At 41.8% G+C, this 27060-nt stretch overlaps 1 protein-coding gene across 1 annotated transcript in view; it reads left to right on the top strand.

The window, feature by feature from the left end:
* Positions 1 to 27060, top strand: part of LOC308082649 (protein kinase C-binding protein NELL1-like) — a 302553-nt gene that overhangs the window by 253363 nt on the left and 22130 nt on the right. Inside the window, exons 15-16 of the mRNA XM_080424542.1 lie at positions 5779 to 5874; positions 26348 to 26488. Of these exons, the coding sequence (XP_080280668.1) occupies positions 5779 to 5874; positions 26348 to 26488 (237 nt within the window). The remainder of the gene's footprint in view (positions 1 to 5778; positions 5875 to 26347; positions 26489 to 27060) is intronic.

Raw genomic sequence — 27060 nt, 5'->3', positions numbered from 1 at the left:
AGCCATTCGTTCGGACATACGGTAGCTATTGTATTGGCTGTCTGCTTATACAGAGACATTTGCAAGTCATTGCGCTATTGCTAGCTGGATACTAGATACTTAACTAACGACTAGTAACTATCTTAATAAATCTGAGTTTGAGTATGAATAAATGCGTACATTTGTACGCACTTGGTTAGACATGGTTAGTGAGTGTGTTAATACACACATTAGTAACACTTATTCATACTCAAACTAATGCTTAGTAATGTATGAATATTGATTTACAAAACATGAATTCATGATGAATTAAGTATTTACTAATGCTTAACTAATGCTTAATAGTGTATAGTTAATATAAAGTGCTACCAAGTACTTAAGTGATTATAGTGATTATAGTGAGTAAAAAGTAACTTATTAGTGTAAAAGTACTTGAAAGTAATCAAAGTAAGTTAACTGTACTTTTTCTCCACCCTAGTAACCGTCTATTAGACCATAACAACCATGGTTTTACCAAACTTTTGGACTTTTAAAGTTATTCCACTGAAATGCTGATTCTATTTGAACTTTGTTTTACATATAAATGTATTCTATTCAATACAATTTCTATTCCATTGATGTTGTAATTTGATTTAAACTTTTTGTACCTTATGTACATTCTGCTTAAACACATTTTCTACTGTACATCATATACTTTGCGGCTGTTTTCAGCGAGCCCACGCAGTTTCTGCAGGAACTGCCTTTTCAAGTTAGCGTCTGTTATTACCCAGTAAAAAACATGTTAATTTAACTCGAGTGCAGGTCCATTTTTATGCTCTCCAAGTTAAATGAACTGATTATATTGTGTTCTACTAGAGATTATGGCTGTGTTCAGGAGCTTCATTATTCCACTATAGTAGCTACCTACCTTATTATCCACTTCTGTATTTCTGTGTGCAGTGCCTTGCTAATAGAGTGTGCTCTGTATTTTTATGAGCACTCTTCCTTGGCAAGGCTGTATGTTACCACTGCTGTTACCTAATATCCCATTTATCATGACTGTCTCTGGTACATTGAGTCCTGGCAGCTCACGTTATCTGCTTCTCACCTACACATTGTGAACATTCTATTAATGGCATGAGCAGTGAGTCTAGTTTAGTCTACCGGTTGAATGTTCAATCTGCATGGTCCCATTGTACTAATGAGAGTCCTGAATACAGTCCTGTGTTATCTGGTCATTCACACCAAAGGAAAGTCCTGGCAATACTGTGATTTTGATTGTTAATGATATTTGTAATTCTATTTACAGATAGTTACCAACAGCGTAACAATCTTTTAATGTAGCACATTACAGCGATTTTCTACTCAATGCTAATTACCTAGCCTGGGATTATTACACTGTCAATCCCCTCCCACCCCCCTCGTTCATATCCACTTTTAACGGAACGTCCACCAGCCCCCCATCTCTAACGTTCTTGCTTCTTCTAACTCTGAGAGGATTCTTGAATACCCAACAGCCATGAACCTGGCTGTTAACCATGGCTGGGAATAGAATGATTCCATTCTCACCGTCCACTGGAAAAGCAATCTAGGGGCCATAATGAAAAGTCAAATAGCAAATGTGTGAGCATAAGCATGTCGCTAAAAGTCACGAGTCAGCAACAGGCTCAGTTAAGCAGCGTGATCGTTTAACTGGAGGTCAAGAGGACTGTGTGTGTGTGTGTGTGTGTGTGTGTGTGTGTGTGTGTGTGTGTGTGTGTGTGTGTGTGTGTGTGTGTGTGTGTGTGTGTGTGTGTGTGTGTGTGTGTGTGTGTGTGTGTGTGTGTGTGTGTGTGTGTGTGTGTGTGTGTGATGGTGGGTAATGGTCCTCTCAGCCAGGAGCTGATTTAGCCTCGTTACTCAGAAAATGTAATGTTTATGCTGCGGTCAATGTGATAAACTCTGGATAACTGGGATATTGGCACACAATACATCTTATCAGCCTAATCACAGCACAGTTTGACCAGTTTGGAGCAGGTTGACACTAGAGGAATTTGCTAGAAAGCATTGGGACTGCTGTCCTTCAGTATGAAGCTAGTTGTGTTTAGGTATTAGTTTTGATAAGTGTAGATCATGGGTTTGGTATGGTGTTGCAGTTTGTGTTACCATAACCACCACTGGTTATTTTGCAAAATAATCACATTGCTGGTTAATCTACAAAATGATCGTTCGAACGACAAACATACACAAGCAAAATTGTGTTGGCTGTTCGTTTCCTTTTCTTTTCTTTTTTAGAGTAGCCAATCATTTTTACCCCCTTTATTCTCCCAATTTAGTCATTATGCCAATTAAGCCTCCCCAGTGCCACACATTTCTGTGTTGCCACTGTTATTGCACCAAACTTCTGATCAACACCACTCATGCCGTAGCGGTTGCTAGTGCAGCAATAAAGACCGCACTCTCCACCCAGCTTCCCTCCCCTGAACACAGAGTGTTTATGTGTTCATAATTGCCGGATACACCGCAGTGGATTCAAACCCCTAGATTCCCCTTGCCACCTAAGCGCCCATCTCTGTTGGCTGTTCTAAGCGGCTACAGCTTATAAATCTGAACAAGTTTTCTCCCACATTTTCCATAAAATAAGTGTATTCCTCTTTACTAGTTAGTCAATTCAAAAGTAATATTGTTACTTTACTTATTACTCTTTGTGAGGATTAAGGGAATGTTTTTTTTGTTTTCTCCATAATCTTGTCATTTTGTTCTTACGAGTTCAGTCAGATAACTCACGAATAGTTTGAACCAATATTTATTATGAATGTGAATACAAGTGTGTATATAATAATTTATCTTGGCGTTCGGCTCTGCATTATTTTCTCCCTGCTCGGCACAATCATACAGACATCATTAACCATAAGAGCAGGGAGATAGATATACATACATAACAACCCCCCATGGGGAACAGAACCAATACAGAGCCCACTGGTGGTGCTGGGGTGGTGGTGGGAGTAACAGTTGCATACCAACAACCAGGGGTACAAATGACAGCAGAGAATGAACGAAGACCGAGGTGAGCTTAAATAACCCGCTGATTGGTCAGCTGATTGTCACGTCAGCTCTGACGACAGCTCTGACGTAAGACTGCGTAATAGTATTGTAATAACTCTGTATGCACCCGCATAGCCGCAGTATGTAACCTCTCGAGTATATGCTGCCTGAACTAACTCGCAGGCTACGTCTCATTTACGATCTTGCCAAACTTCATTTCTGCGAAAAGTATGCTAGCCTGCTTCACTCTCCCCCAAAAAGAAAAGAAACAAGAAAAGAAGCAATTGCTACCTTCACCTTGCATTGTTCAAACTAAACTTGTTCAAACTTGGAACAATGAAAATAGGGAATGCATGCCACACTGTTATGCAATATCCGTTATACCCGTTGTCATAGCACCCGTTTTAACCGTCTGTCTGTGTCCATGTTGTGCAAATATATGGAGATCCCTGATGTTATCAGTATATGGGCATATACTGTATGGGTCTGCCCGTATATGGGCATCTGGGGGGATCGGCAGTTGTGGAAAGTCCTTGTGCAGTGGTAAACGTCTGTGAAGAATGTGTAGAGAATGTCTGAAGAGTGCAAACCAACTGTGAAAAGTCGACTGAGTAACTAATCAAATGGCATGTGTGGGGAATTCGGCAGGTGTGGGGAATTTGCCAAATCAAGCTAGGGCTGGGGTTGCCATGACAATCAATTGGCTTACTTTGGCCACGGCCAGAGCCTTTTCTGGTGGTTCTGGACAACCGCTTATCCGACCGTCTCGACGCCGGCCACTGTACTCCCTCAGGTCGTCTGCGATGCGTGTGTCGTATTTTAAGTCGGTGGGTGGAACGGTTCTCGAGATACGGGGATTACAGACGTACATACAGATGTACATACAGACGTACATACAGACGTACGCACAGAGATTCGGTGCGTTTATTGTAAGATTAGACAAGGCACCGGCGTACTTGGGGACCATGCCCAGTCGCTATACTGCACCAGAGATGCTCCTTTTTACTGAGTCCAAGTCTAAAATAAGGGCGGGACCACCGGCGGTGGTGGCAGCACAATTATGCAGTATGATGTCATCATTTCCTGTCCTCACAGTACAGCTGTGCTGACAGATCTGATTGACTCAATTAGCACAGCTTTGTGCAATATAGTGCAAGACAGGAGTATAGGCAAGATCAGAGCATGAAGAACAAATAACTTGCATCAGCAGCAGAACAGGTCAATAATGCATACAGTATAAAGCATGCACTGCATACACACCTCTCCACAAACCCACCCCCACAATACCTCTAACTAGCTCTTGTTGCACCCCACTCCTGTTCCACTTCACCTGTCAGTCAAACTTCCCCATACACACGTATTCTACACGCACACACAAACACACACGCGCGCGCACACACACACACACACGCACACGCACACACACAGCTGAGCCAAATCCCCTTCACATCTCGAACCGCTCCCTGGCCCCCCACCTTCCAATCTGTGGAAGCCATTAGTTCGACAGCCAGGCGGTAGAGAGTGTTATGCTGATGATGGTGAAATGATAATTAGTGCTGGAGATAGATTGAGTCAATACAAGTATAATTAATTTTTAAGCGTGAGCTTTATTGGTACAGAGGCAATCAAGCTCCTAACGAGGGGGCCTGATAGAACTTCTTAAAGAATGGAACCAGTGAAATTAATAGCTCTAATGGCTTTTGGCGTGGAGCTCTCCACTGTTATTTATTGCGCTTATGTCTGAGTTTGTATATTTGCCCTGCATATAAAAAAATAAAAATCTCCAACACCCACTTGATCATTGTATGGACAAATTACATCGCTTTCCATTTGCAGTCTCTCTCACGCGCGCACACACACACACACACACACACACACACACACACACACACACACACACACACACACACACACACACACACACACACACACACACACACACACACACACACACACACGCATACACACACATGCATACACACACACGCACGCACTGTACACACATGCATGCAATGCAGGCTTATGCATACACAGATACACACAGCTTAACACACGCACGCACGCACACAAATCATGGGTGCATGCGTGCATACACATGCACATACGCAGACACACAGCGATATGTATAAGACTATAAATAGATTCCATAGCCCATTAAGACCCATCTTTCAAATTGTCATTAATTAAGCTTAGAAATGCTCAAAGTAATTTCTCTTTAATGAACTCGCTCAATTAAGTCTGCCCTCTTTTGGGTTTAATCCTCTCTTCTTTAAGCACACTCTATTCTCCCTTTCCCTCTCCCTCTCCCTTTCTCTCTCTCTCTCTCTCTCTCTCTCTCTCTCTCTCTCTCTCTCTCTCTCTCTCTCTCTCTCTCTCCCTTGCCTGCACAAACTCTACCCTTTTGTCTGGTGTCTAGAGTTAGTTAGCATTAATCTTTCTCATCCTCCTCTATCCCCACTAGGACTCTTCCCCAGGAACTTTAGTCTTTCCATTGTTCTTTGCCATGGTGATACTTTCCACCCTGTACTTGTTATAGAACCCATAGTCATGTTCTCTGCTTGGCAAAAAGGTGAGGAACACGTGCCACATCTATGGGGTCATCACTCACACACACACACACACACACACACGTTCGGAGTTATGCTAAATATAGACTAGTCAGAATTCCCTGTGCACAGTCAGGGCAGCAGCCTGGCAGAGCCCGGCTAGCCTTTGATTTGACACAGAACACACCCAGATAAGCAGAATGAATGACACTCATCACTCTCTCTCCTCTCTCTGTCTGTCTCTCTCTAGCCTTCTGTGAGGAGGGGTGCAGAAGCGGAGGGACCTGTGTTTCACCGAACACGTGTGTTTGCCCTTCAGGATTCACAGGGCGCCATTGTGAGACAGGTAAGATGTTGAAGCCTGTCGCATGACAACAACACGGCCAGCCCAGCTAGCTGTCTAGTTATCTGTCACACTTGCCAATTAAGACTGGATGACTTTTTTTTTTAAGCGTCAAAATGACATCCCACATAAGAATCGCTACTCTCATCCTCTCCCTCTTGTGCACTCACTCTTGTCATTCTTTAGGTTCTCTCCATATTCTTTACCTCTCTCTTCTAACCATCTCCCACTTTCTCTCTCTCTCTGCCACTGTCCTGTTACCTCTTTCTCCTGCTCTTGTTTTACTGTATCAAGATCTCGCTCGCTGTCTTTCACGTTCCATAATTCCGTTATTCCTCTCTCCTCTCCACTCCACATATCTCTTAGTCTCGCTGTAAAGAGGCGATCAGCCATGGAACACGCACAAACGGAGTCACAGACCAGAGAGTACCAGTATAATTGGAATAGGCAGTTAGGAAGGCATTTTGCACAGTATGAATGTACATGACTGGTTTCATACAGCATGTGTCTGCAGTATGTTTTTATGTATGTGTACCATATATGCATGTATATGAGATGCAATCTGGGAACCCATCGTCAAAAAAAAAGGAAAAACAGCGCCTTCTGCTGTTTTTTACCTTTGATTTGACTCTGGGGGGAGTGATTAACTAGACCTATGCTGACTGGAAACCGGGGTTTTGGTCTGCCCTCAGCCCTCCGCTTCCGGTGGTGCGCCTATGTTTTCATTCCCACTAACAATATTTCTCCACGGAACACTAACACCATTTCTCCCAGAGAACATGGATCGTTTTGGTTATAAGCCCACTTGTTTCTATGATGAAAGAGCAAGTTAAAATGTTACTAACTTTCCGTGGTTTTGTCGGCTCTGAGGACGCTATTGTTAAATGAGTTTGGGTTTGTTTCCAGTGGGAAGCGAGCGCACAGATGTAAATCCCGCCCACTACATTTGATTGGGTAAAGCGCGGCCTGCTTCCTGATCTGAAGGCACGCCCACTTGTAGGCTAACGCTCACTCGTTCTGAACGGGGCTCCCGACAGATTCAGTAGCGCAGCTCTGAATCTGTAACTGTATCCATTCAGTACAGGCTACTGTAGACCACAAGAAGTCCCACGCAGGAGGGTCTTAATAGTTGGTGATAACCTGCGTGTAATGCGTGTTCTCCCAGAGGATGCCCCTGCGAGGCTCCATATTCCCGCGGGCCATCTTCATTACCAAATGTCTCCCAATGCAGTTCCTAGTGTTACTCGCCGCAGTCCAGGTGTAATAAGAAGCCGAGCACTTAGAGAGGGAATGATTGTTGGCTAAACGTAGAGCTGGCTCTGTGTAGGTGGCTAGCCTTCTATAAGAGGGCCAGTCTGTGTGTGTTTATCCAGAGCTAATCCCGCAAACTGCCGGACCGATCCACACCAACTCTCCTGTATAATGCTGTCAGTACAGTAGGCTATCTCAGTGCTTTCCCCCGCCCCCCTTTTTTATTATTTTATTTAATAATGGCGTTCGGATATGTATCATACGCAGATACACCATAGATTACTGATGTCAGAGGCTGGCCACATGAGGTCCGAGAGCCACGCCGTTCCCATGTGGATGCCGAGATCCACATTATAATTTTTTGGCAACATCGTTCATAGGATTTCCAATACATCAGCTACTTTCAGACTTATGAGCCTGCTTTACGAGCCACCCACAGATTTCACCTTTACCATTATGTAACATAGCAGACTGTGAGGGTTGGGGAACCGTTGTTTAATAAAACACAATTAGTGCACGTGTTTTGATCTCCTAGCAAACTAGACACCATGCATACTGTATGTAGTACATACTTGAGATGTAAATATTCTTGGAACTTTCTGGTTACATATTCATATTACATATTTGTAAAACATGCCTGGTTTAGTATACCTTAACAAGACAAAGTTGTTGTGTTTGTGTGTACTGAGGAAGAACACGCCAACAAAGTAATCATTATAACATCTAACAAAGTCACCATTGACCTTTTTATGGTATTATGATGAGTATTTCTGCTTCACTACCACAACGGAGAGAGCCAGAAGAGAGGAGAATGACAAATGTCACAGATCATGAGCTGGATCTCAACTCAATGATGCTGCGACCAGTTGAGAGCATGTGAGCGGAGTGGGAATAAGCCTAATCATTTGTTAGTCTTGGATGGTTTGAAAGAGTGCATTGTGTTCCAATTGGTTTCTGAAACAGACTTCCAAATAGCAAAGGCCGCCACTACTTGTTTAATTATGCTAAATGTTAAATGTTAAAACAGCCTCTTAAGCATGGAGTGGGATTCTCCTCCACTTAATAAGCAACGTACAGGACAAAGAGTAGGCCATGCGTCCTGCATCCTACAACACCAACCAGACATAGCAGTTTGATAGGCAGATATTGTACTTTTGATTCCACTACATTTCTAGAAAGACTGTCGTTAGTCGTTACTTTTAAGTCAGCTCGCTGTTGATGTTTTATGTTTTTCTTTCCTAAAATGCAATTGGCCGCACGCTGTTCCTCACAGAAGGAAATCAATCACAGCACAGCAGTATCTCAACCGTGTTTGATGTAAAAGCAGAAATACATCATCCAGGCACAGACTAAGCACAAGCAAGATATTAGAGCCCTGCGCTGGACTGTTTTCTCAATCACACTCCCGCTGGATTTCTGACTGACTGATTCTGATTCATTACTACCTCCTCCCGGTTTCAACTCGTTCCGCCAGCAGTTGATTTTTGACCGTCGGCTCCAAGTTTAAGCACCACCTGATCCCACAATATTTTTGTTTGGACCCAAACACAAAGATCTACAAGCTCACAATGCGCACTAAAGGACTTCCTTCCTGCAGTTTACAAACACTGGTGTGCAATAATAAATCAGACTTCCAAAAACAAAAACGAAATAAAAAAGAATACATCTACCAGAAGTATTTAAGTTCATTAATATGCTCTCACTTAATTCCTTCTGATGCTGTTGTCTGCAGCAGGTGTAGTCAGACCAGGGCTTATAAACAATTTGTATTTATTCTGTATCTGTTTGTTCAAAGCAGAACCAGTTTCTTTTCTTGTGTTCCACCCCCAGCATAATGTTCAAAATAAAAAGCAATTTATTTTACATTAATAAGGTTGCGGACTACTGCGCCACGCTAAAATGGACCAATTATTTTTCTATTTATACCGTCGGAAGCAAAGATTATTGGCAATACAGCCAATTGACAAAACAAAAGTAGACATGTTTGTTTTCCAAAACATTCCAGATCCAGGTCCAGGTCTCTCGGTCAATCAGAGCCTGGCCTAGAGCTACAGGAAGTCCTTCCTGCAGTTTACAGCTGATAAAGAGAAAGACAGTAGAAGCAAAAGGCAGCAAAATTAAACAAAGAAAAATGATATGTAAAGGAGGATGTAAAGAAGAAATTAAAGGGGAAATATGCAGGTTTCTGTTAAGCATTAGATCCAGTTGAAGTAAAAAAATATTATAATGATCAAATCAATTCATTAGCACAGTGTATCTTCCTATAATTTGACAAACCTCTGTCACGGTGTCATGGACGGTGGTGAGGCCAAAATTGCACACAGCCATTGACCATTACCATGTGCACCTAACACCGAAGCCCGTTTTTCTATTTCACCAAATCTCAGCTGTTTATTCGCGTTTTTTTGTAGTCGCCATGGTTATGGGTTGCCAGATCATGTACGCATATCCCCCCACGGATGTGTCGACCGGGTATGGACTAGTTTTATGTAATTTGGTGATCTTTTATGCCATGGACTACTGCAATATTGTCTCCCTGCTCTTAGTAAAATATTGTGTTTTCGGGCAATTTCTTTTATTTATACATTTAGACTAGCCAAAAATGTTACACTTTTTTCTCCCCAGTTAAGTCATTGTGACAATCAATTCCTCCCCACACATGTCTGTGTTGCCACTGCTGTTATACTCTATTGTCTCACACCTGCCGGTGAGGACCCCCACAGGGAGGATGTAGTGCCTCAGTCCTACTCCTCCTGCTCGACGTTCCCTACTGACAGGCGCCAGATGCACTGCAATGGATTCAAACCCCTAGACTCCATGGTCGGTGGGCAGGTACTTTACCCATGTGTTAGCGCCTTCGTTTTTCATTTCTGTTCCTTGGAGCAGTAAAAAGAGCACAACTTGCAAATGAAAGAGTGGGTTAAAAAAAGACAGCACTCATTTGAAAACTTGTTATGTTGCTTCTCTTTTAACCAATCAGGGAAATGAGGTTGAGGGGATTCAAGGTCAAACTGTTGAGAGTTGTTACTGCCTCTCTGTCCCTATCTCTATATCCCTCTGGCTGCATAGCAAAATCCAGTCTTCATTTAAAATTTAGAGTGTAAATATGAATGTGTGTGTGTGTGTGTGTGTGTGTGTGTGTGTGTGTGTGTGTGTGTGTGTATGTGTATGTGTGTATGTGTGTGTGTGTGTGCGTGTGTGCGTGTGTGCGTGCGTGCGTGCGTGCGTGCGTGCGTGCGTGCGTGCGTGCGTGCGTGCGTGCGTGCGTGCGTGCGTCAGAGATGCCCACGAATCTCTGCGCTCGAGTTGAGTCTTTGGCCTCAACCTTTTTTTTTTTCAATGTATTTAATTATTTATTTATCTGAACTAGCCAAAGGCTGAAATACAGTTATGATGATCCACATACCCAACCTGAAATGAAAAATGCACTGAATGAATGTTTATCAGAATAGTCAGGCTACATTCATTTAGGCTCCTTTTGCGTCTTAATAAGCGCAGCTCAACTGTGGTAGGCACAGGCTCACATACGGTAGGTTAGTTACATATGTTTTATTAAGGAAGTTTAACGTGTCAATGTGTTTGGGTATAAATCTAGTGCCCACTGCTGTGCTGTCTCTTGAGAGCAACGAGAATGCTCCTACAGCCACGGACATCCCCGCCAGTACTCACAGTCACATACAGTAGCATACGGCTATAAGTTAGCCAGTTTCAGGAGAGGCACAATGTACTCACGTTGGCTGTCAACATTCCACCATTTTTTTTTTTTTTTATATAATACCTTTTTATTGGGGATAATTAAATAGCATATGGCAAAAGTCATTACATGTAAAGTCACCCCCATCTTTTTTCTTTTTCTTTTACACATCACAAGACAAACCAAGAGACAACATGCAATCCCTCCCAAATAAATAATAATATATAGATATACAGGACAACGACGTAACAGAAAATAAATACTAATACATTAAAAGAACAAGCAAGGTCATGGGTCACAGTCATTGTCATTGTGTCATATACACCCATGGGAGAGACACTGAAATCCACTGTCCACTACACTTGCAGCCCACAGAGCATTCTATGCTGGATAGGTCTGGTTATTAAAATATTCAATGAAAGGTCTCCATGACTCAAAAAAGCCTTCAGTGGTTCCTCGGAGAGAGAATTAAAAACTTTCTAGGCTTAAGAAGTACATCACATCATTAAGCCAGATTGAGTGAGAGGGTGGTTTTGGAGATTTCCAAGCTAGTAATATTCTTCTTCTCGCCAAGAGAGTTGCAAAAGCAATGATCTCTAACTTTCGATTCGAAAATTGTAAAGGGTTTGATGGTGTGCCAAATATAGCTAGCAATGGACAGGGTTGCAGTTTCTAAAACCTCCGATAGGGTGTCAAACACAAGTGACCAGAACCGTTGTAACTGTGGGCAAGACCAATACATGTGTGTAACGTTCCACCATTCTAATGGATTCATTTCCAGGGGTGAGGAAACATCTCTGAAGTAACACTCTGACACAGTTATGTCCAAGTAGTGTCCCCGTTCGCAAAGTGCAACATCCATCTTTGTATAATGGTCCCGAACAGAGCTACAATATTGTGACAACTGCCAACTTAGGCAATAATCTAGTACTGTAAATTTACATCAATCATAGCCTCTCAAACATATACATACTGTAGCTTACGACGCGTAACGTGCGTCGCCTACCCAAAAAACAGACATACAAGCTATCAACACACTGCATCATGGCGTGTCGACAGCTTATAAATCTGTTCTTTTGGGCACATAAACAATGAGGCGTGACAGAGTATACAAATACTAAGCATTTTGGTAACCAAATGAGCCTGTAGCCTTGGCCTGTAACATTACGTGGTCAACATAGACATATACATATAGCTTACGTTAAAGCAATGAACATTAACGTAGCGTTTAACGAGACAGCAGTGCGACATTGAAACACCCGAAGTTTCAAAAACATACTCTCACGGATGATCCGATCACAAAATATTAAGCAAATGACAAGTTAACAAAAGTTAGATAGCTGATACTGAGCTAAACATGTTTGTTTAATCTAAAAGTTTATATAATTAAATGTCATGAAAGGCACCTCACAGCAGCTGTTGTGCTTGCCATGTTTACCTCGCAGAGACTGAGGCCGGTTGGCAGCACGCACTGGAGATCCCGTTGCGCGAGACAAGGAAAGGACAATGATATCGGGCATATGTCATTCATTAATGCGTCAAATAAAACATGAAATAAAGATTGTTCACAAGTCTTTGAGTTCGAGTCTGAGTCGAGTCTCAACTCGAGTCTTTGAGGGGCAAGTCCAAGTCTCAAACTCGAGGCCCCATCTCTGGTTTGTTTGTGTGCGCGCGTGTGTGCGTGTGCATGCGCGTATGTCTCTTTCCTACTGCCTAATGCCTTTTTTGTCTCTCTCTCCCTGTCTCTCAGAGAACAGAATATGAACTACTGTACATGCTACTAATGAGGCTCCACCCGATGGTCCTCTGGCTGCAGCCTGGGGCTGCTAGAGATAGCTTGCTTTTTCTGACTTACTGCAGTACAATATGTCTCTCTCCCTCCACAACTTCTCTCTCTCTCTCTCTCTCTCTCTCTCTCTCTCTCTCTCTCTCTCTCTCTCTCTCTCTCTCTCTCTCTGTTTTTCTCTTTCTGTGTCTCAATCTGTGTGTCTCTCTGTCTCTCTCATTATCTAGATGTCTCTGTCTATATGTCCCTTTTTCTGTGCATGTCTCTCTCCGAGTCTATCTTCCTCTGTTTCTCTCTCCGTCTCACTCAGCCCCCTGCGCTCTCAATCAAACACACACAGTGCCTCTGCTGTTGTTAGGGTCTTCGGTGTAATAAACAATTCTCTGTCCCACTGACTTCTCCTAGGAGAAGTAAAACTAGGAGAAGTAAACTATACCACAGCTCGCAAAGAGGTTAAAAGCAGCTAAATATAAACCCAATGGGAGCAGAGACAAGGGGCTCTGCATTTATCCTAGACGACTTCCCATTGGCAGCTGCACACCAGCTAGACAACTTTGTAATCTGACTGAGCACATTTCTTATAAAAAAATCTAGGGGCAGGCTCAGCAAACTGACAGGGTGGTGAACCATGTGTGTGTATTTTCCAATATCTAATTGTCTCCGCCAGGCCGACAGGCATGGCGAGAGAGTATGTTTTACACTCTACCTTTCACTATGGGGTGTGCTAAAAGACCCATCAATATATTTGACAATTTCACTGTGAATTCCACATTGAACTGAGATGTGAGAGCAGCATGGTCCCAAAAGTTACCCAAACTTTTACATGAAACAAACATAATGTTATAGTGTCACATAGAGGAGCTTCCGTTTGTACAGGCTTGACATATTATAAGAATTCCCTGTAATGAATTCTGACGATGTTCTCTCTGGAGTGAGTTTTATTGTTTGCAGCCGCCATACAGTACATGACTCCACATGATGTTTGCTTGGTCACTGATTGACTTCAAAGTTGGCGTGTGTCTCGCCAATGACCCAGGGCGTGCAGTGCCAAGAGCAAATCCAGTTGGTTGTCCAGAAACTAAAAGCTGTCCACGTGGTGTGCCACAGGTACATGTGATCACTTTAAGAATAGTTTCGTTATGATCCTTGACCTCTCAAAACGTAGGTCTAGAGCAATATTGGCTGTTCACAGTGTAATGGAAGAAAAGCCTTGGACACATACAGTACTGTAATTTCTCCCAAGAGTAAACTGACTGTCCTTGTGTGAGAGCGGTGTTGTCAAACAACAAATATACAGCACTTCAAACAGACCGCAAAGAGCAGTTGATGTAAGATTACCTTGGGAGGAAATAACGAATGCAGTGAATACGTCTGACGCCGGCCCTATGAGAAGCGTTTCTCAGTGTAAAGCCCATTACATGAGCCCAATTCATCTTAATATAGCCAAATAAAGTACACAAAATAAAGACTGCTCCGTGGATCTCCAAGGCACACCCTGAGCAGCCTTCTGCCTAAGATGTCTGTGGAGCAGTCATTAGTGTGCATGCACATCTGCCATCTAATGTGTGCCGAAAATAGCATATAGACAAGCACGTGACTCGTAGACTAGGTCCAAGCAGGTGGGCAGCAGATGGGGCTGACCCCAAAATTGCAGTGAACTTCTGATATGTGACACACCCTCTAGTCCATGAGTTCCCAGACTGTTCAGCCCACGAACACAAAATAATGCGGCCATTGACTCGCGACCCCACCTAACCTGGAGGTAATTTATGCACATAAACTTGCACGTTCAGTGCGCATTTGTAATGTATTTTAGTATGACTTTTGACTGTAGGCCTACTACTTGTACTGTTAATAATCTTGTTAATATAGAATTTTAATTTTAATATTTTTTATGACCCAAAATCATTTAGCGACCCCACCCCGCGACCCCAACTTTGGGAATCCCTGCCCTAGTCCACCTCTCCTCCAACATCGGTGCACAGTGAGTCCCCTAAATACCAAACATGTCACTTTGCCTCCAGAAATTGTCGATTCACCTCATGCCAATCCGCCTGCCCTAATACAGCTGGGTTTTTGTTTTGTGTTTGTTTTTACCATAATACTGCCTCCCCCAAAGGAGCTTCACCGCACCGTTTCACAGACAGGAAGCCACTTCCAATATGGGCCAGACTGTTTTTTTTTTCCCTTCTTTTTTTTCGGCCTATTTTTGTGGCAGGCTTTTCATTTTGGAGTGCATTTCCAGTAGCACCTGTAGACGCTATAAATACTAACTAACAAAGTTTGGTAGTAGCTACTCATTTTCTTTCACAATTAATCTTAAAGCGTACCCACCTCACTGAACAGCACCAGGATTGGTGGGCAGAGAAGTAGCTGATGTGACACTGGAACTGAGTGGGTTTCAATTACAGAAAGCCACGGTCATGGGGTAAGCGCGTGCATTATTGGTGGCATCGCCAAAGGATGGCCAACAATAAATGATCCCTGTGATAATGGTACTATAGCTTAGGTAGGCTGAGATAAGTGCAATTTATGTGAAGCTCTTGAGAAAGAATATTCTTCACAGAGTCAAGGGATTATGTAACCGTGGGTGGATTAGTTCCTATTTATCTCTCCCTCTCTCTCACTCTCTCGCTCTCTCTCTCTGAGCTAAAAGTCAGACCCCTTCACATGAGGCAGTGGGTCCTTCATAAAGCCCTGGCATATTTTCTGTAAAAATAAAATCCATATTCAGGGACAAAAGAAGGAGCCTTATAGTGCTAAGTGTTCTCGTTTGCATCATAATGGAAGGAAACGGGGAAATGTGGAATAGAGTCTGGCTGCACTCCCTCTCCTGGTTGTAACCATGATTGATGGTGTGTGTGTGTGTGTGTGTGTGTGTGTGTGTGTGTGTGTGTGTGTGTGTGTGTGTGTGTGTGTGTGTGTGTGTGTGTGTGTGTGTGTGTGTGTGTGTGTGTGTGTGTGTGTGTGTGTGTGTGTGTGTGTGTGTGTGTGTGTGTGTGTGAGAGATACCAAAGGAAGGTCACCTGTCCACATCACTGCTGCTACATAGAATGAAAGGGACAGGCTTTTTCATGTACAGTATGTACACACACACACACACACACACTGGGAGACAAATGACTTCATGAAACGACTGGGCTATGGGCATTATTGACTGTGCGCACCTGAAATGAGGTTTTATTATGTCCAAATAAATAGACCTATAGTTGTTATTATGAGATGGATAGGGTGTTTAAAAAAAAGAGCAATAGCAGGTGTTGGTCCTCCAAGGCAAATTCACAGCACATTCTTAGTGCTAAATCTTATTCTTATGCCTATAAATATTGTTAACAGCAGGAAAATCCCCTCGAGTTATCTTTTGTTTCACATCAGTCAGTCTGATCCAACATCAGTTAAGAAAACATACAATCTAAAACTTGAACAAGGCCCCAGTTTTATAGCGTCTAGCAGGGGTTCTAACGTGAATGGGGGGGGGGTTCATTTATTAGAAGTTAATAATGTAATGAATACATGAATTAGTTAACTGTTTTGACCCAAAGGTTTAGATGTAAACCTTTGATGTTCTGTCCTAAATGGTATGAAACTGTAGAAATCAGACAAGGAATCTCTCTAATAATGTAATGGGGGTCCGTGGTTTTGCTTTTCTATTTGCTTGTTGGGGGTTGTTCACACAGAGTCAACTCTGCTCTTATAGGTTTTCAGGCTGCTACTGTAATTGCCTACATGGTAAATCTGTCACCTTTTCTCTGAGAGTGTCATACTGTTAGCCTAAAGCTATTTATTGCCAACTATTGCACCCACACTCTACTGTAGTTATGCACCTTGTTATGTTTTTCAATAATTTGTAATAATTAATTCTATCAACCTCCAATTATTATTATCTAGTCAGTCCACAGTGTAGTGATTTCACATCTTTTTATATTATTTCCGCGAAACATTCCTCCTCCTTTGCATTTGCTTCCATGTACACAAGTTATACTGTATGGTAACTCGACTGGTTTCATCTGGAATCATGCGCTTGTACCTTTCATGATTTAGTTGATATAAATTAGTGAATGAATACATTCTCCTGTGTGTATGATAATGTGGGTTTCCATTGAAGTATTTTTTTGTATTACTTGAAAGAGATGGATCCAGTGTAAAGATCTAAGAACTGGAGTGATATGATCCACTTTCTTGGCTTTTAAGTCTGATTTTTTTTTAGGGAGAAATGTGAGATATTACAGTAGTCGATTCTACTGAAGATGAATGCATGGACCAGTTTTTCAAAATCTTATATATACTGTATAGATATATAGATATCTTACATATTGTAGATATATTCTTATGGGGATAGTAAGCTGACTTTGTAGTTGTCTTAGTGTGGCTATTGAAATTCAGGTCTGATTCCATGACTACACTAAGATTTCTGGCTTGGGTTCTGGTTTGAGCACAGCATTTTAATCATTCTTCCTTGGTTCCAAAAACAATTACTTCGGTTTTGTCTTTGTTAAATTCAAGAAAATTACATGTAGATGTTGAACAGAAGAGATCCAAGAATGGAGCCTTGTGGAACTATGCATGCCACTTGGACCTGCAGATGTGTAATTACAAAAAGTTGTCCTTTAAGTACGATTCAAACCAGTTTAGCACTGTGCCAGAAAGTCCCACTAAGTTGTGATCGACCATATCTGTCTGTGGATGTCATTGAAGACCTTAAAAAGAGCAGTAGCTGTGCTGTGGTGTGGTCAAAATGCGGACTCCAAGATATCAGAGGTTTGATATTGGCATATAATTAGTTATTGTTTGTTCTTCTTTTAAGAACTGACTGCAGTTTGCATTTTTTAAAGGCTGTTGGCTGAATATCAAGGCAGTAGGATGATGTTTTCAGATGTTGTATAATGTCCTAAAATTTCTGATTAAATTGTGTCAAGGCATTTTAATTAGTTTTAAGTGGACACGCCCGGTCAAATTCATTGCAGGCTCTGGTGTATAAAAGTTCAGAGGCTACTGAAACAGGAGGGTTTGTTAGCCTGTAGCTAACTTACAGTATTCTCGTTTTTGGCAATGATGTCAGACTCAGAGGAAAAGGACCGCCTTGCAATTATTTTTAAATATGTCATAATGAACTTATTATAGCTTTTAGTATGTTCTCATTGTGGCATTTACTAATGGGATAAACATATTTTGGTTATGCATTTCAGAAAAGGTGTTAAGTTAATTTAGAAAGTTTGCCTGTCATTACAGTGCTTGTTATACATTTTGAAACTGCCTAATTGAGTAAAGAGAAAAAAATAGTTTTATTTAATTATGATTGATCATTAGGATGTCACATTTTGCTTGCTTTTTATAGCAAACAGTTATTGACCCGTCACTCATCTACCTACCTCTTTATTATTTTCCTGTTGGTCTATTCATTGTGTGAACAAATTAATAAAATAAAAAATTTGCTCAGTACAGATACTTCTGCCAAGGTCTTTAATAGTGCTGCTGTGTTTCTGGCACCATATCACCTTTTGGCCAATATCCACAAGTTTCATGGTCAGAATTCTATCAATTGGATGAAATCCTATTTGCATTTTAGAAAAGCCTCCTGTGGACAGGTGTTGAAAACTATATACACTTTAAGCAATGCATCTGGTTCGTCCAATGTAATTGTGTTGTCCATGACAAACATAATAAAGCAGTCTGTAGGTATGTAAATGGCTATTTAAAAATAATAATTACTTCTTGTGGCATCCCACAAGGGAGTTGCCTTGGGCCTCTGTTGTACATTATACATACGGTACCAATGATCTTCCATTAGTGTTGATTGACTCACATATTATATGCATATGTTTGCTGATGACTGCAGTAGCAGTGATGGTTTAAGTCAATTATCTTAAACGTGTTGTGGCTAACTTAGCTCCCAAAAATAAATAAATACAATTCCTTTCACAATTCCTTTCACCCTATACTGTACATATAAACCTGTATTTACATTCAATACTTCCCAATAAACATATGAAAATATTAAATATATTTTTATGACAATGTACCATAAAGACAGTTTGCTCTGACCTTTGTTAAGAAGACCTGGAATTTTCTTTAATCCTCCCAAGGGAGGAAGACTCTTTTCAGTGTCCCATTGTCAAGGTCTGAGTGTAGGTTTCCTCATTACTGGGAATGTGTAGAGTTCAGTCAGGATGAAGAACAATATAGGCCTATCTGATGCAGGCATGATTCGATTCCATTTTGAGGTCATATTTGTTCGTAGATAGAAGTCACCACTGGTCATATTTTAGTGGTGCTGGCAGCAGGCAGCATTCAGTGTCGGAGCCAAGGTGAGTGATGACTATTTGGAGCAGGCGAGGCTGTACTATCCTGCCAATCTATCTCCTGCCATAGGGTTAAAGAGAGACATTCACTGCAGGTCCTCCTAAGGGGAAGAGCTTTCTAGGATCGCACACGGCTGAACCCTGGCATTCAGACTGCCCCGACCGCTCTGCAATTAGGAAATTAAAAGCTTCATAAATATCATATGAAAACATATAAATCATACAATGCTAACATGATTCTTTTTAACACATTGTGTGCCAGAGGTTTATTAAAATAGGGTACCATCAGTGCCAGCATATCTTCCATCCACTTACGTTGATATGTTTCGTGCTGTAGAAGCCCCGATGCGGAAGTGCATGTAAACAAAGCGTGCGTGCGAGACGGCGGAGGGTCCCGACTAACGCCTGGAACAATAATATTTCTAACGCGATCCTCCATTGCAGAGTGATCGCCGATCGAAAACGGCTCATTTCCACCATGTTAAAAAGAAATGGAGATATTAAGCTTTTAGTCAAGGAGTTAACATTGGCGCGGCCGTCCGGAAGCATTTTTTGACATGGATCGACATCCGGCCTCTCCTTCTCGGAGACTCCTTGGATGATCCCAAAGTTTCATTAGAGCGCCCCACGTGGGAAAAATATATTTTTCAAACACGGTCCGGACCGTTTATGGCACATGACGCTTGGCTTCTCAAAAACGGTCCGGACCGTTTATGGCACTCAATGTGTTAAAAGAATCATGTTAGTGTAACCTGGTGTGGCAAGGAATTTACTTTTAATAACAAATGTAAGATTATGCCACCTTGATGATGTTTGTATCAAGGAAATAGAAGAAATGAATACCTCTAGAAAATCGGGTTCTCCAACATGCACAAGTTTGAACAATGAGACTGAGACGTGAGTTTCCTCCAAATACATGACATTTATTTATAAGATCACAGAAGTATTAGTAGTCACGTGTATTGCACAAGACAATATTTATTCAATTCCTAGTTAAAATCCAAAACCTTCAATAGTAAGCTAACAATGTACAGTTACCATTATGTAGTATAATCGGAAACCACAATAAATGCTACAGATACAAGCAGAGTCTTCTGGCCAGTGGGCGACAATTAACAGGGCCAGGGGCAGCTAAGCTAGGCTACTATTCTATGCCCAGCCTAATACAACACAGCAAGAGCGCACACACACAGCATGCAGAAAATAATCAAAAGCGCCACTGTGAAAAAGGGTGCACGCAATCTCAAGCGAACGTTGCAACGTTAGGGCCGGCAACTCACTTGCTTCAGCTCGCTCGGCGGTCCCTCTCGTGGCTCCAGTTCGCTTGAGACTGCGCGCCTCCGACATGGTCCAAAACGTAACAAAGTCAATGGAGGGGATTCGCAGCTCCTTATAGGCGGCTTTTCGGGTTTTCTAGTCGTCTATGTACAGTACGTACGGATGTCAATCCATGCTATTTCACTCAGTGGCGGCCTTTGCTATGTTTCACCCGTTTCAATTGAAACGGGCCTCGAACCAACGCAAGAAAATGTCATTATAAATACCAGAACATAACACATCATTAACCCATTGATACCTGGAACACATCTGTGTCACTTTCGATTTCATTGGCTATTCAAAAATAGCAGATATACAAGCTCATAGCGCGGCACCGAGTGCCGCGCTATGAGCTTGTAGATCTGCTATTTTTGAAAAATCGTGAAAAATATTTTTTTATATTTTTTTCAAAAAACTGTTAGGATTTAGAAAACATTTTAAGAATCAGACTCAGGCCTTAATGGGTTGATGCAGCATTACTCACCCCGACACAGCAAAGAATAAATACAACAAGAGACCCAGGTCGCCAGACCCACAGCCAGTAACCACCAAGCAGCCTATGTTTGGAATAGACTGCAGGGCATTTTAAATAATCACACTGATTGCCAATGAGGAAGTGGATAGTGCAGATAGTTGTCCTACGGTGGCCCCTGAGGATCAACTCTGGCTGGCTACATTAGCATCGCTAAAAGAATCTTTTAGAAAGTGCGGGTGCTCAAGTGTGTCCTCGTTATTGTGGCACTTCACTATCCCAATGTACTGTAACCCACAAAACCCTCTGAAAAATATAAATCTATCTAGCATTTGTTCCTTAATGTGGATTCTGCTTCCTTTCCACGAGGCAAATAGAGCAAGGGAGGCAATAGAGGAGAGTGTTACGTGAACAGCCTGCTGAGAGGAAATGGAGTTATGGTTCTCCTAGCCTATTAAACAAGGACCGTGCCGTTGTTAAAACTCCTATGATCACTACAAAGGGCAGTTTATCGGACCAAAGCCCCACTCTAAAGACTCACAGGCATTATTCTTCACTGTTGCTGGGATTTGAAAGCCAAACACTAACTAACTGATACAGGCTCCCTGCTCTGATAGAGTTGAAGTTCACAGTTGAAGTTCAATGTGTATGCATTAACACATATACCAGGAGGAGCTGTACAGTATGTATATCCCTTGTATTTGTACAGTTTGTATTCACAGACATGTATTCACGTGCGCACGTATACAGACACAAATGGCATGTATAGACGCACTCACGGACACGCACACACACACACACACACACACACGTATGTACACAGGCACATGTGCACAGGCGAACGTGCTTAAAGGTATACTAGGTAAGATCGCAGATCTGTGTGTGTGTGTACACCCACACACTCCCCCTCCCCCCGCCCCTCTCTGACAGGTATCAAAGTGATTGCTGTCTTTGATGCATTCATTGGTTAGAGAGAGCACTAACGAGCACATAACCAGTTTGACACTTTTATGGCCCAATCAATCAACTCAGTGCACAACCCCTTTGAAGTTCAAAGGGATCAATTAAGAGCTCCGGCCACTCCCCCTCCCTCCACAGACAGAGGCGTCCCTGCAAGGGATGAATGTCAACTTAAAGGAGAGATCCGGACATTTTAAGTGTTATCTTTGATGTGTCGCTTATCACTCACCATCATAGAAAGGGACGTTGAGTTATTTCAGAGAGTCCTGTGTCGTCATTTTTTCTGAAAGCTGGTTGCTTGTTTCTCTCCCAGAACCTGGCAACTCGGTGTTGCCAGGGAGAGAAACAAGCAACCAGCGTTAGCTCGTTCGGCATTAGCGTTAGCTTGTCGGGGACTTTCAGTGCATGTTTAAGTATCATGAGACTCTACAATGAGCAATAGTAGAGAAAAAAATAACTTTGCATCGGTTATGATAGACGAATTTCACTCATACAAGGGCTCCCATTATGCCAACGGAGGGGGTCGAAAAAATGACGACACAGGACTCTCTGAAATAACTCAACGTCCCTTTCTATGATGGTGAGTGATAAGAGACACATCAAAGATAACACTTAAAATGTCCGGATCTCTCCTTTAAACAGTGGAATGTCAACATAAACAGTGGAACAACCAAAATACAGCCAGAGGGAAGTGTCTTTCTGCAGGAAAACACCCCAGCGTAATTATATAGTGGCTGATAGAGGGAAAAAATACAAAATACATAAAAACATTTTCTTTTTAAATTTAGGCTCAAAGTTACCTAGTTAACCTTTAATGTCCACACCACATGGCTGTTGAAATGCTTGGTATTAGCCTGTTTAACATCCAGGTTCTCATTAGCAACACTGTCAACACATTCACTCTTACTAAGAAAAGTTCATGCATGCGTGCATACACAAACACGTGCACATAGAGATAGCTGTAGTGATGTAATTTGTGACAGATGCCAAATACAGTGATATGTGGTAAACATACTGTAAGCGACACAGTATAATACGCTGTGACAGAAGCCAGGATGCCTGCTCTCTGTCAGCCTCTCAGGTCAAAAGTCAGGTCAAGTGGAGACCAACTGCACCTCAGAGATTATCTTTCTACACATATGTAGGAATAAGAACTGTGTTTAGGAAATGTCCCCTCTCAGTGAGCCAGCAGTTGTTGTATGTGGAGTCGGCATCGGTATTCTGTATTCTATAAATTATATGGGAACACTGGTGTACTACTGGTGTACTACTGGTGTACTGCTGCTATTGAGTTCATACATGTTTGAGTGCGTGCGTGCGTGCGTGCGTGCGTGCGTGCGTGCGTGCGTGCGTGCGTGCGTGCGTGCGTGCGTGCGTGTTTCTAACAAATTGTTTAATGCTGCTACAATGTCTGACCCAGAACTTGAACCTCCCCATTTCCCACTGCAGTCTGAAGACTCATTTCTTTAGACTCCTCCTCACCCCCTAGCACTCTTCTTTCCTTCTATCCCTTCTTGCTGCCTATTTTGATAGATGATAGTCGTGATGACAAATCAGAATAGGGCAATCAACCAAGGCGTGTAATAAAGATACAACAACTTTAATAGTACATTACAGCACAGTGTATTGGGATTTTTAGGGAGTCGAATCAATACAAAGACTCTAATGAACTAAAGCTTGGTATAAGAAACAATATATGCTTAGAGAATCAATTACAATAAATGCCATGGGGAGAAAATGAAAATTACAATATATTATGTTTGAAATGCACTTTTCATGTTTTGCCCAAAACCAAGTCTCAATTTAAAACTGTAAAACAATGCAATCTGTTGTACTGTTATACTGTACTGTTGTAACAAATTTAAAATGGTCAAGGGTATCATTTGGTATAGAGAGAAGACTACATTGCAACATTTTGAGTGTCAGTGTAACTCTGAGTAAGGTTCCTTTTGAACACTCTCTGGGCCAGATTTCTGTTCATGAAATGTGCAGTGCAAATTGCCCTCCACCTAAAATCCAATTTTCGCTAGTAAAGCGAGTCAAATTAACATCTGATTTACTAGGGCAGTAACTAATTATAAAATTGGCGCATGGGACCGCCTTCTACTCTATCTGCATTCTTAATTTGAAGATGCAGTGAAATGGTGAAATTTGGAGCCCTCAACAAGCTCAAGAATAATAGCTGCAAAGCTATTGAAAAAATGTTACTTTCAAAATGGTGCAGGAACCCTGGTAGAAGGAGAAAAGCCAGCACAAATTCAATAGGGTTTCAACCCCCCCGGCTTGAACCCCAATAAACAACTAAATTCAGTGTTGCTTAAATTGTTTGGGAGGGGCACAATGCTACTCCAAATGAGAGAAATATTATTTCACTATTTCTCATAAAAATGAATGCATTTGAAGTCACCAAACAAACAACAAGTATTATTGTATTACAGATGACTTGAACATTAATTGTGTTTTATGTTTCTGTACATTTGTTTTGGGCATTGACCTTTGCCACTGGATGTGAGAAAACGTGCGTGCGTCATAGCAGCACATTTATGTGGGACAGAAAGGGCAATGTGGTCTGTGATCATCCAGATGTGTTGCTCTTGTAGATTATATTTATTCAGATGCCAAATGGTGAAAGCCAGAGTTGCAAGAAGCTTTATTGCCAGATGGGAACATTGTGTGGGAGGTCGTCTTTGATTTCTTAAAGTCATTATTAGACTGCTAAATCTATTATACTATGTTCTAATTATTATTCTTTTTCATTCTCTGTGCATCAGGCTGCCTACGCTAATTTGCACCTGCCTTTTAGCTAAACCTACCCTCACATGCTTTGTAAATCCAAAAGATAGTGTAATGAACCAATCTCATTTTATCATGTCTCCTCCCATCATTCGCCTGATCATCTCTTAAATGCCTGCCTACAGTAAAGAGGTGCACTTCGTGATGACCCATAAGGTGCGCTGACAGGATGCAATGATAAGTAAACCGTGTTTCTAGGTTGGTGCACTGGTTTCATAAAGTACTAGTTTCTAGGTGCAGAATGCGTCTGCAATATGGCACAAAAAGAATAATAAATCTAGCCCTGAGTTAACGTGACACTCAGACTTCTGAACTGTTCTGCTGCTTTCTTTCTTTGGCTACTGTAGTGTTGGAAAGCTCCGTGGAGAGAGAGAGAGAGAGAGAGTGTGTGTGTGTGTGTGTGTGTGTGTGTGTGTGTGTGTGTGTGTGTGTGTGTGTGTGTGTGTGTGTGTGTGTGTGTGTGTGTGTGTGTGTGTGTGTGTGTGTGTGTGTGTGTGTGTGTGTGTGTGTGTGTGTGTGTGTGTGTGTGTGTCAACTCTACACCTCTGTGATAACACATCTTTGACAGCTAATACACCAGATGTTGTTGTGGTTGATGAGGAGTCAAGAGAAGTGTCTTGTCTGTATTATAGATAGCCTGCACCTTTGACCCTAGCCTAGAGGAAGCTTTTATGACCAAGGTCACTTCTACATACCATCTCAGAGCTGGGCTATAGGTGAAGTTTATAAAAAATATATATATATATTTGGCAGACTAGGACATACCCACAGACTGGTTGTTAGAGGGTTTCAACAACTTGGGATGGCCAAAAAGGAGGTAAAAAGGCTGCCAAAGTATTGTGCTGTCTCTGTGCTGTTTGTTGTTGTTGTTGTTGTTGTATTGCTGTTACTTATACCCATAGAGTACTGAGTGACATGCTTATTGTATCATGAAGACATATGCCATGATTTTGTGAATGTAACCTTAAAGGGCAAGACCACTTTGGTAGAGGTTTGGGTTGTGTAGTTACCTTGCCATGATGTAACTGGTGGGCAAGAAATAAAGAATAATTGCTCCATTAATTAGAAATTGATAATTCAAAATATGCTCCTCATTGACTTACATTGTACGGTAAAACAGCTCCCAAAGTCACTATTTTAGCACGTAAACGAACGCAAAAAAAAGCTGATTCAGACAATATAGAACATCACCAAACCCAGTACTGTTTATTTTTTAAATAAAAATGTCAACTTCCTGCTGATTTTACTATTTGAAGATTTGCAGACCCGGATCCGCGGATCCAGTCCGCATTTTATTCTTAATAAAAATAGCAAAATCAACAGGAAGTCATATTTATTATAAAAACAAACAGTACTGGTTTTTTTTATGTTATGTATTGTCTGAATCAACTTTGTTTGCATTCGTTTATGTGCTAAAAGAGTGACTTTGAGAGCTGTTTACCGTACATGAGGAGCATATTTTTAATGATCAATTTCTAATCAATGGAGAGATTATTTTAGATTTCTTGTCCACCTTTTGGAGTTACATCATGGCAAGGTAACTACACAACCCAAACCTCTACCAATGTGGTCTTGCCCTTTAACTGTACCCTTTAATCTTCATCAACCTTGGAATAAACATGATCTTACTACTCCACCAAAGTGGAAGAAGCCATGGTAACAACCTAGACACGCAGGTGTGAAGTTCCTGCCCACCACCACAGAGACTGGGGTTTCAAATCCTGCATCTGGCTTGGCAGGGTGTTCCAACAAACGCAATTGAACGCCATGTTCGTGGATGGGAGGCAATCTCTGTCAAAATATTGTCCATTGTCATGCAGTCAGTTTGATTCCTTATGGATCATTTAACGTCTGTTCTTGAGGTCTAAGCTCTCTATATTCTTTTCGTGTTTGTGTGTTCACAGATATCGACGAGTGCATGGAGGGTCTCATCCAGTGTCACAACCACTCTCGCTGCGTCAACTTACCTGGTTGGTACCACTGTGAATGCAGAAGCGGTTTCCATGACAATGGCTCCTACCTGCTTGATGGCAGCTCCTGTGTTGGTGAGCATCCTCTTACTCTGTTAGAAATGTGTCTTCGATGTTCAGACTCCAGCAGTTATCATCTGACTAAATGGATTATACTTTTGTTTGGTGCACCCACTTTCTTCCAACATACTTATACGGTCTGCATTTGCTTCTATTGCTGACTTACAATGTTCCTCAGAATGATGTCCACTTACACACAAAGCCTTGTGTGTAAGTGGACATTTTGGCCTTAAGGGTGGCACTAAAGGAATGGGCATGGGGTCACCAAAACCATCTTCTGTGTGAAGGTGCACAGTAAATTCCAAGGCAGAAATCTGATGAAAGTGAATGTTATTTATCTGTCAAGCACCCAGTTATGTGTAGACATGACAGATGTGTATGTGCATGTGTGAGTGTGAAGTATTTACGTCCGGCTCGACGTCTGTAATATTCACCTGCTTGAAGCTATATTTTTTGGGATCCTTTTATTTTGCTAATTTAATGGTCTGCCTGGAAAATTCAAGTTGGCCTATTATTAACCTGTAAAGCGAAATTCAAAGCATGCGCGAATAGGAACTGTCAGTCTTTCCACAAATCAGGGCAGTGAC

The sequence above is a fragment of the Gymnoscopelus braueri genome, assembly GCF_963280865.1.
Source record: "Gymnoscopelus braueri genome assembly, chromosome: 1".
In the NCBI taxonomy this organism is placed as follows: Eukaryota; Metazoa; Chordata; class Actinopteri; order Myctophiformes; family Myctophidae; genus Gymnoscopelus; species Gymnoscopelus braueri.
Note: the sequence above shows the minus strand (reverse complement) of the source record. Positions and strands in the feature narration are given on the sequence as shown.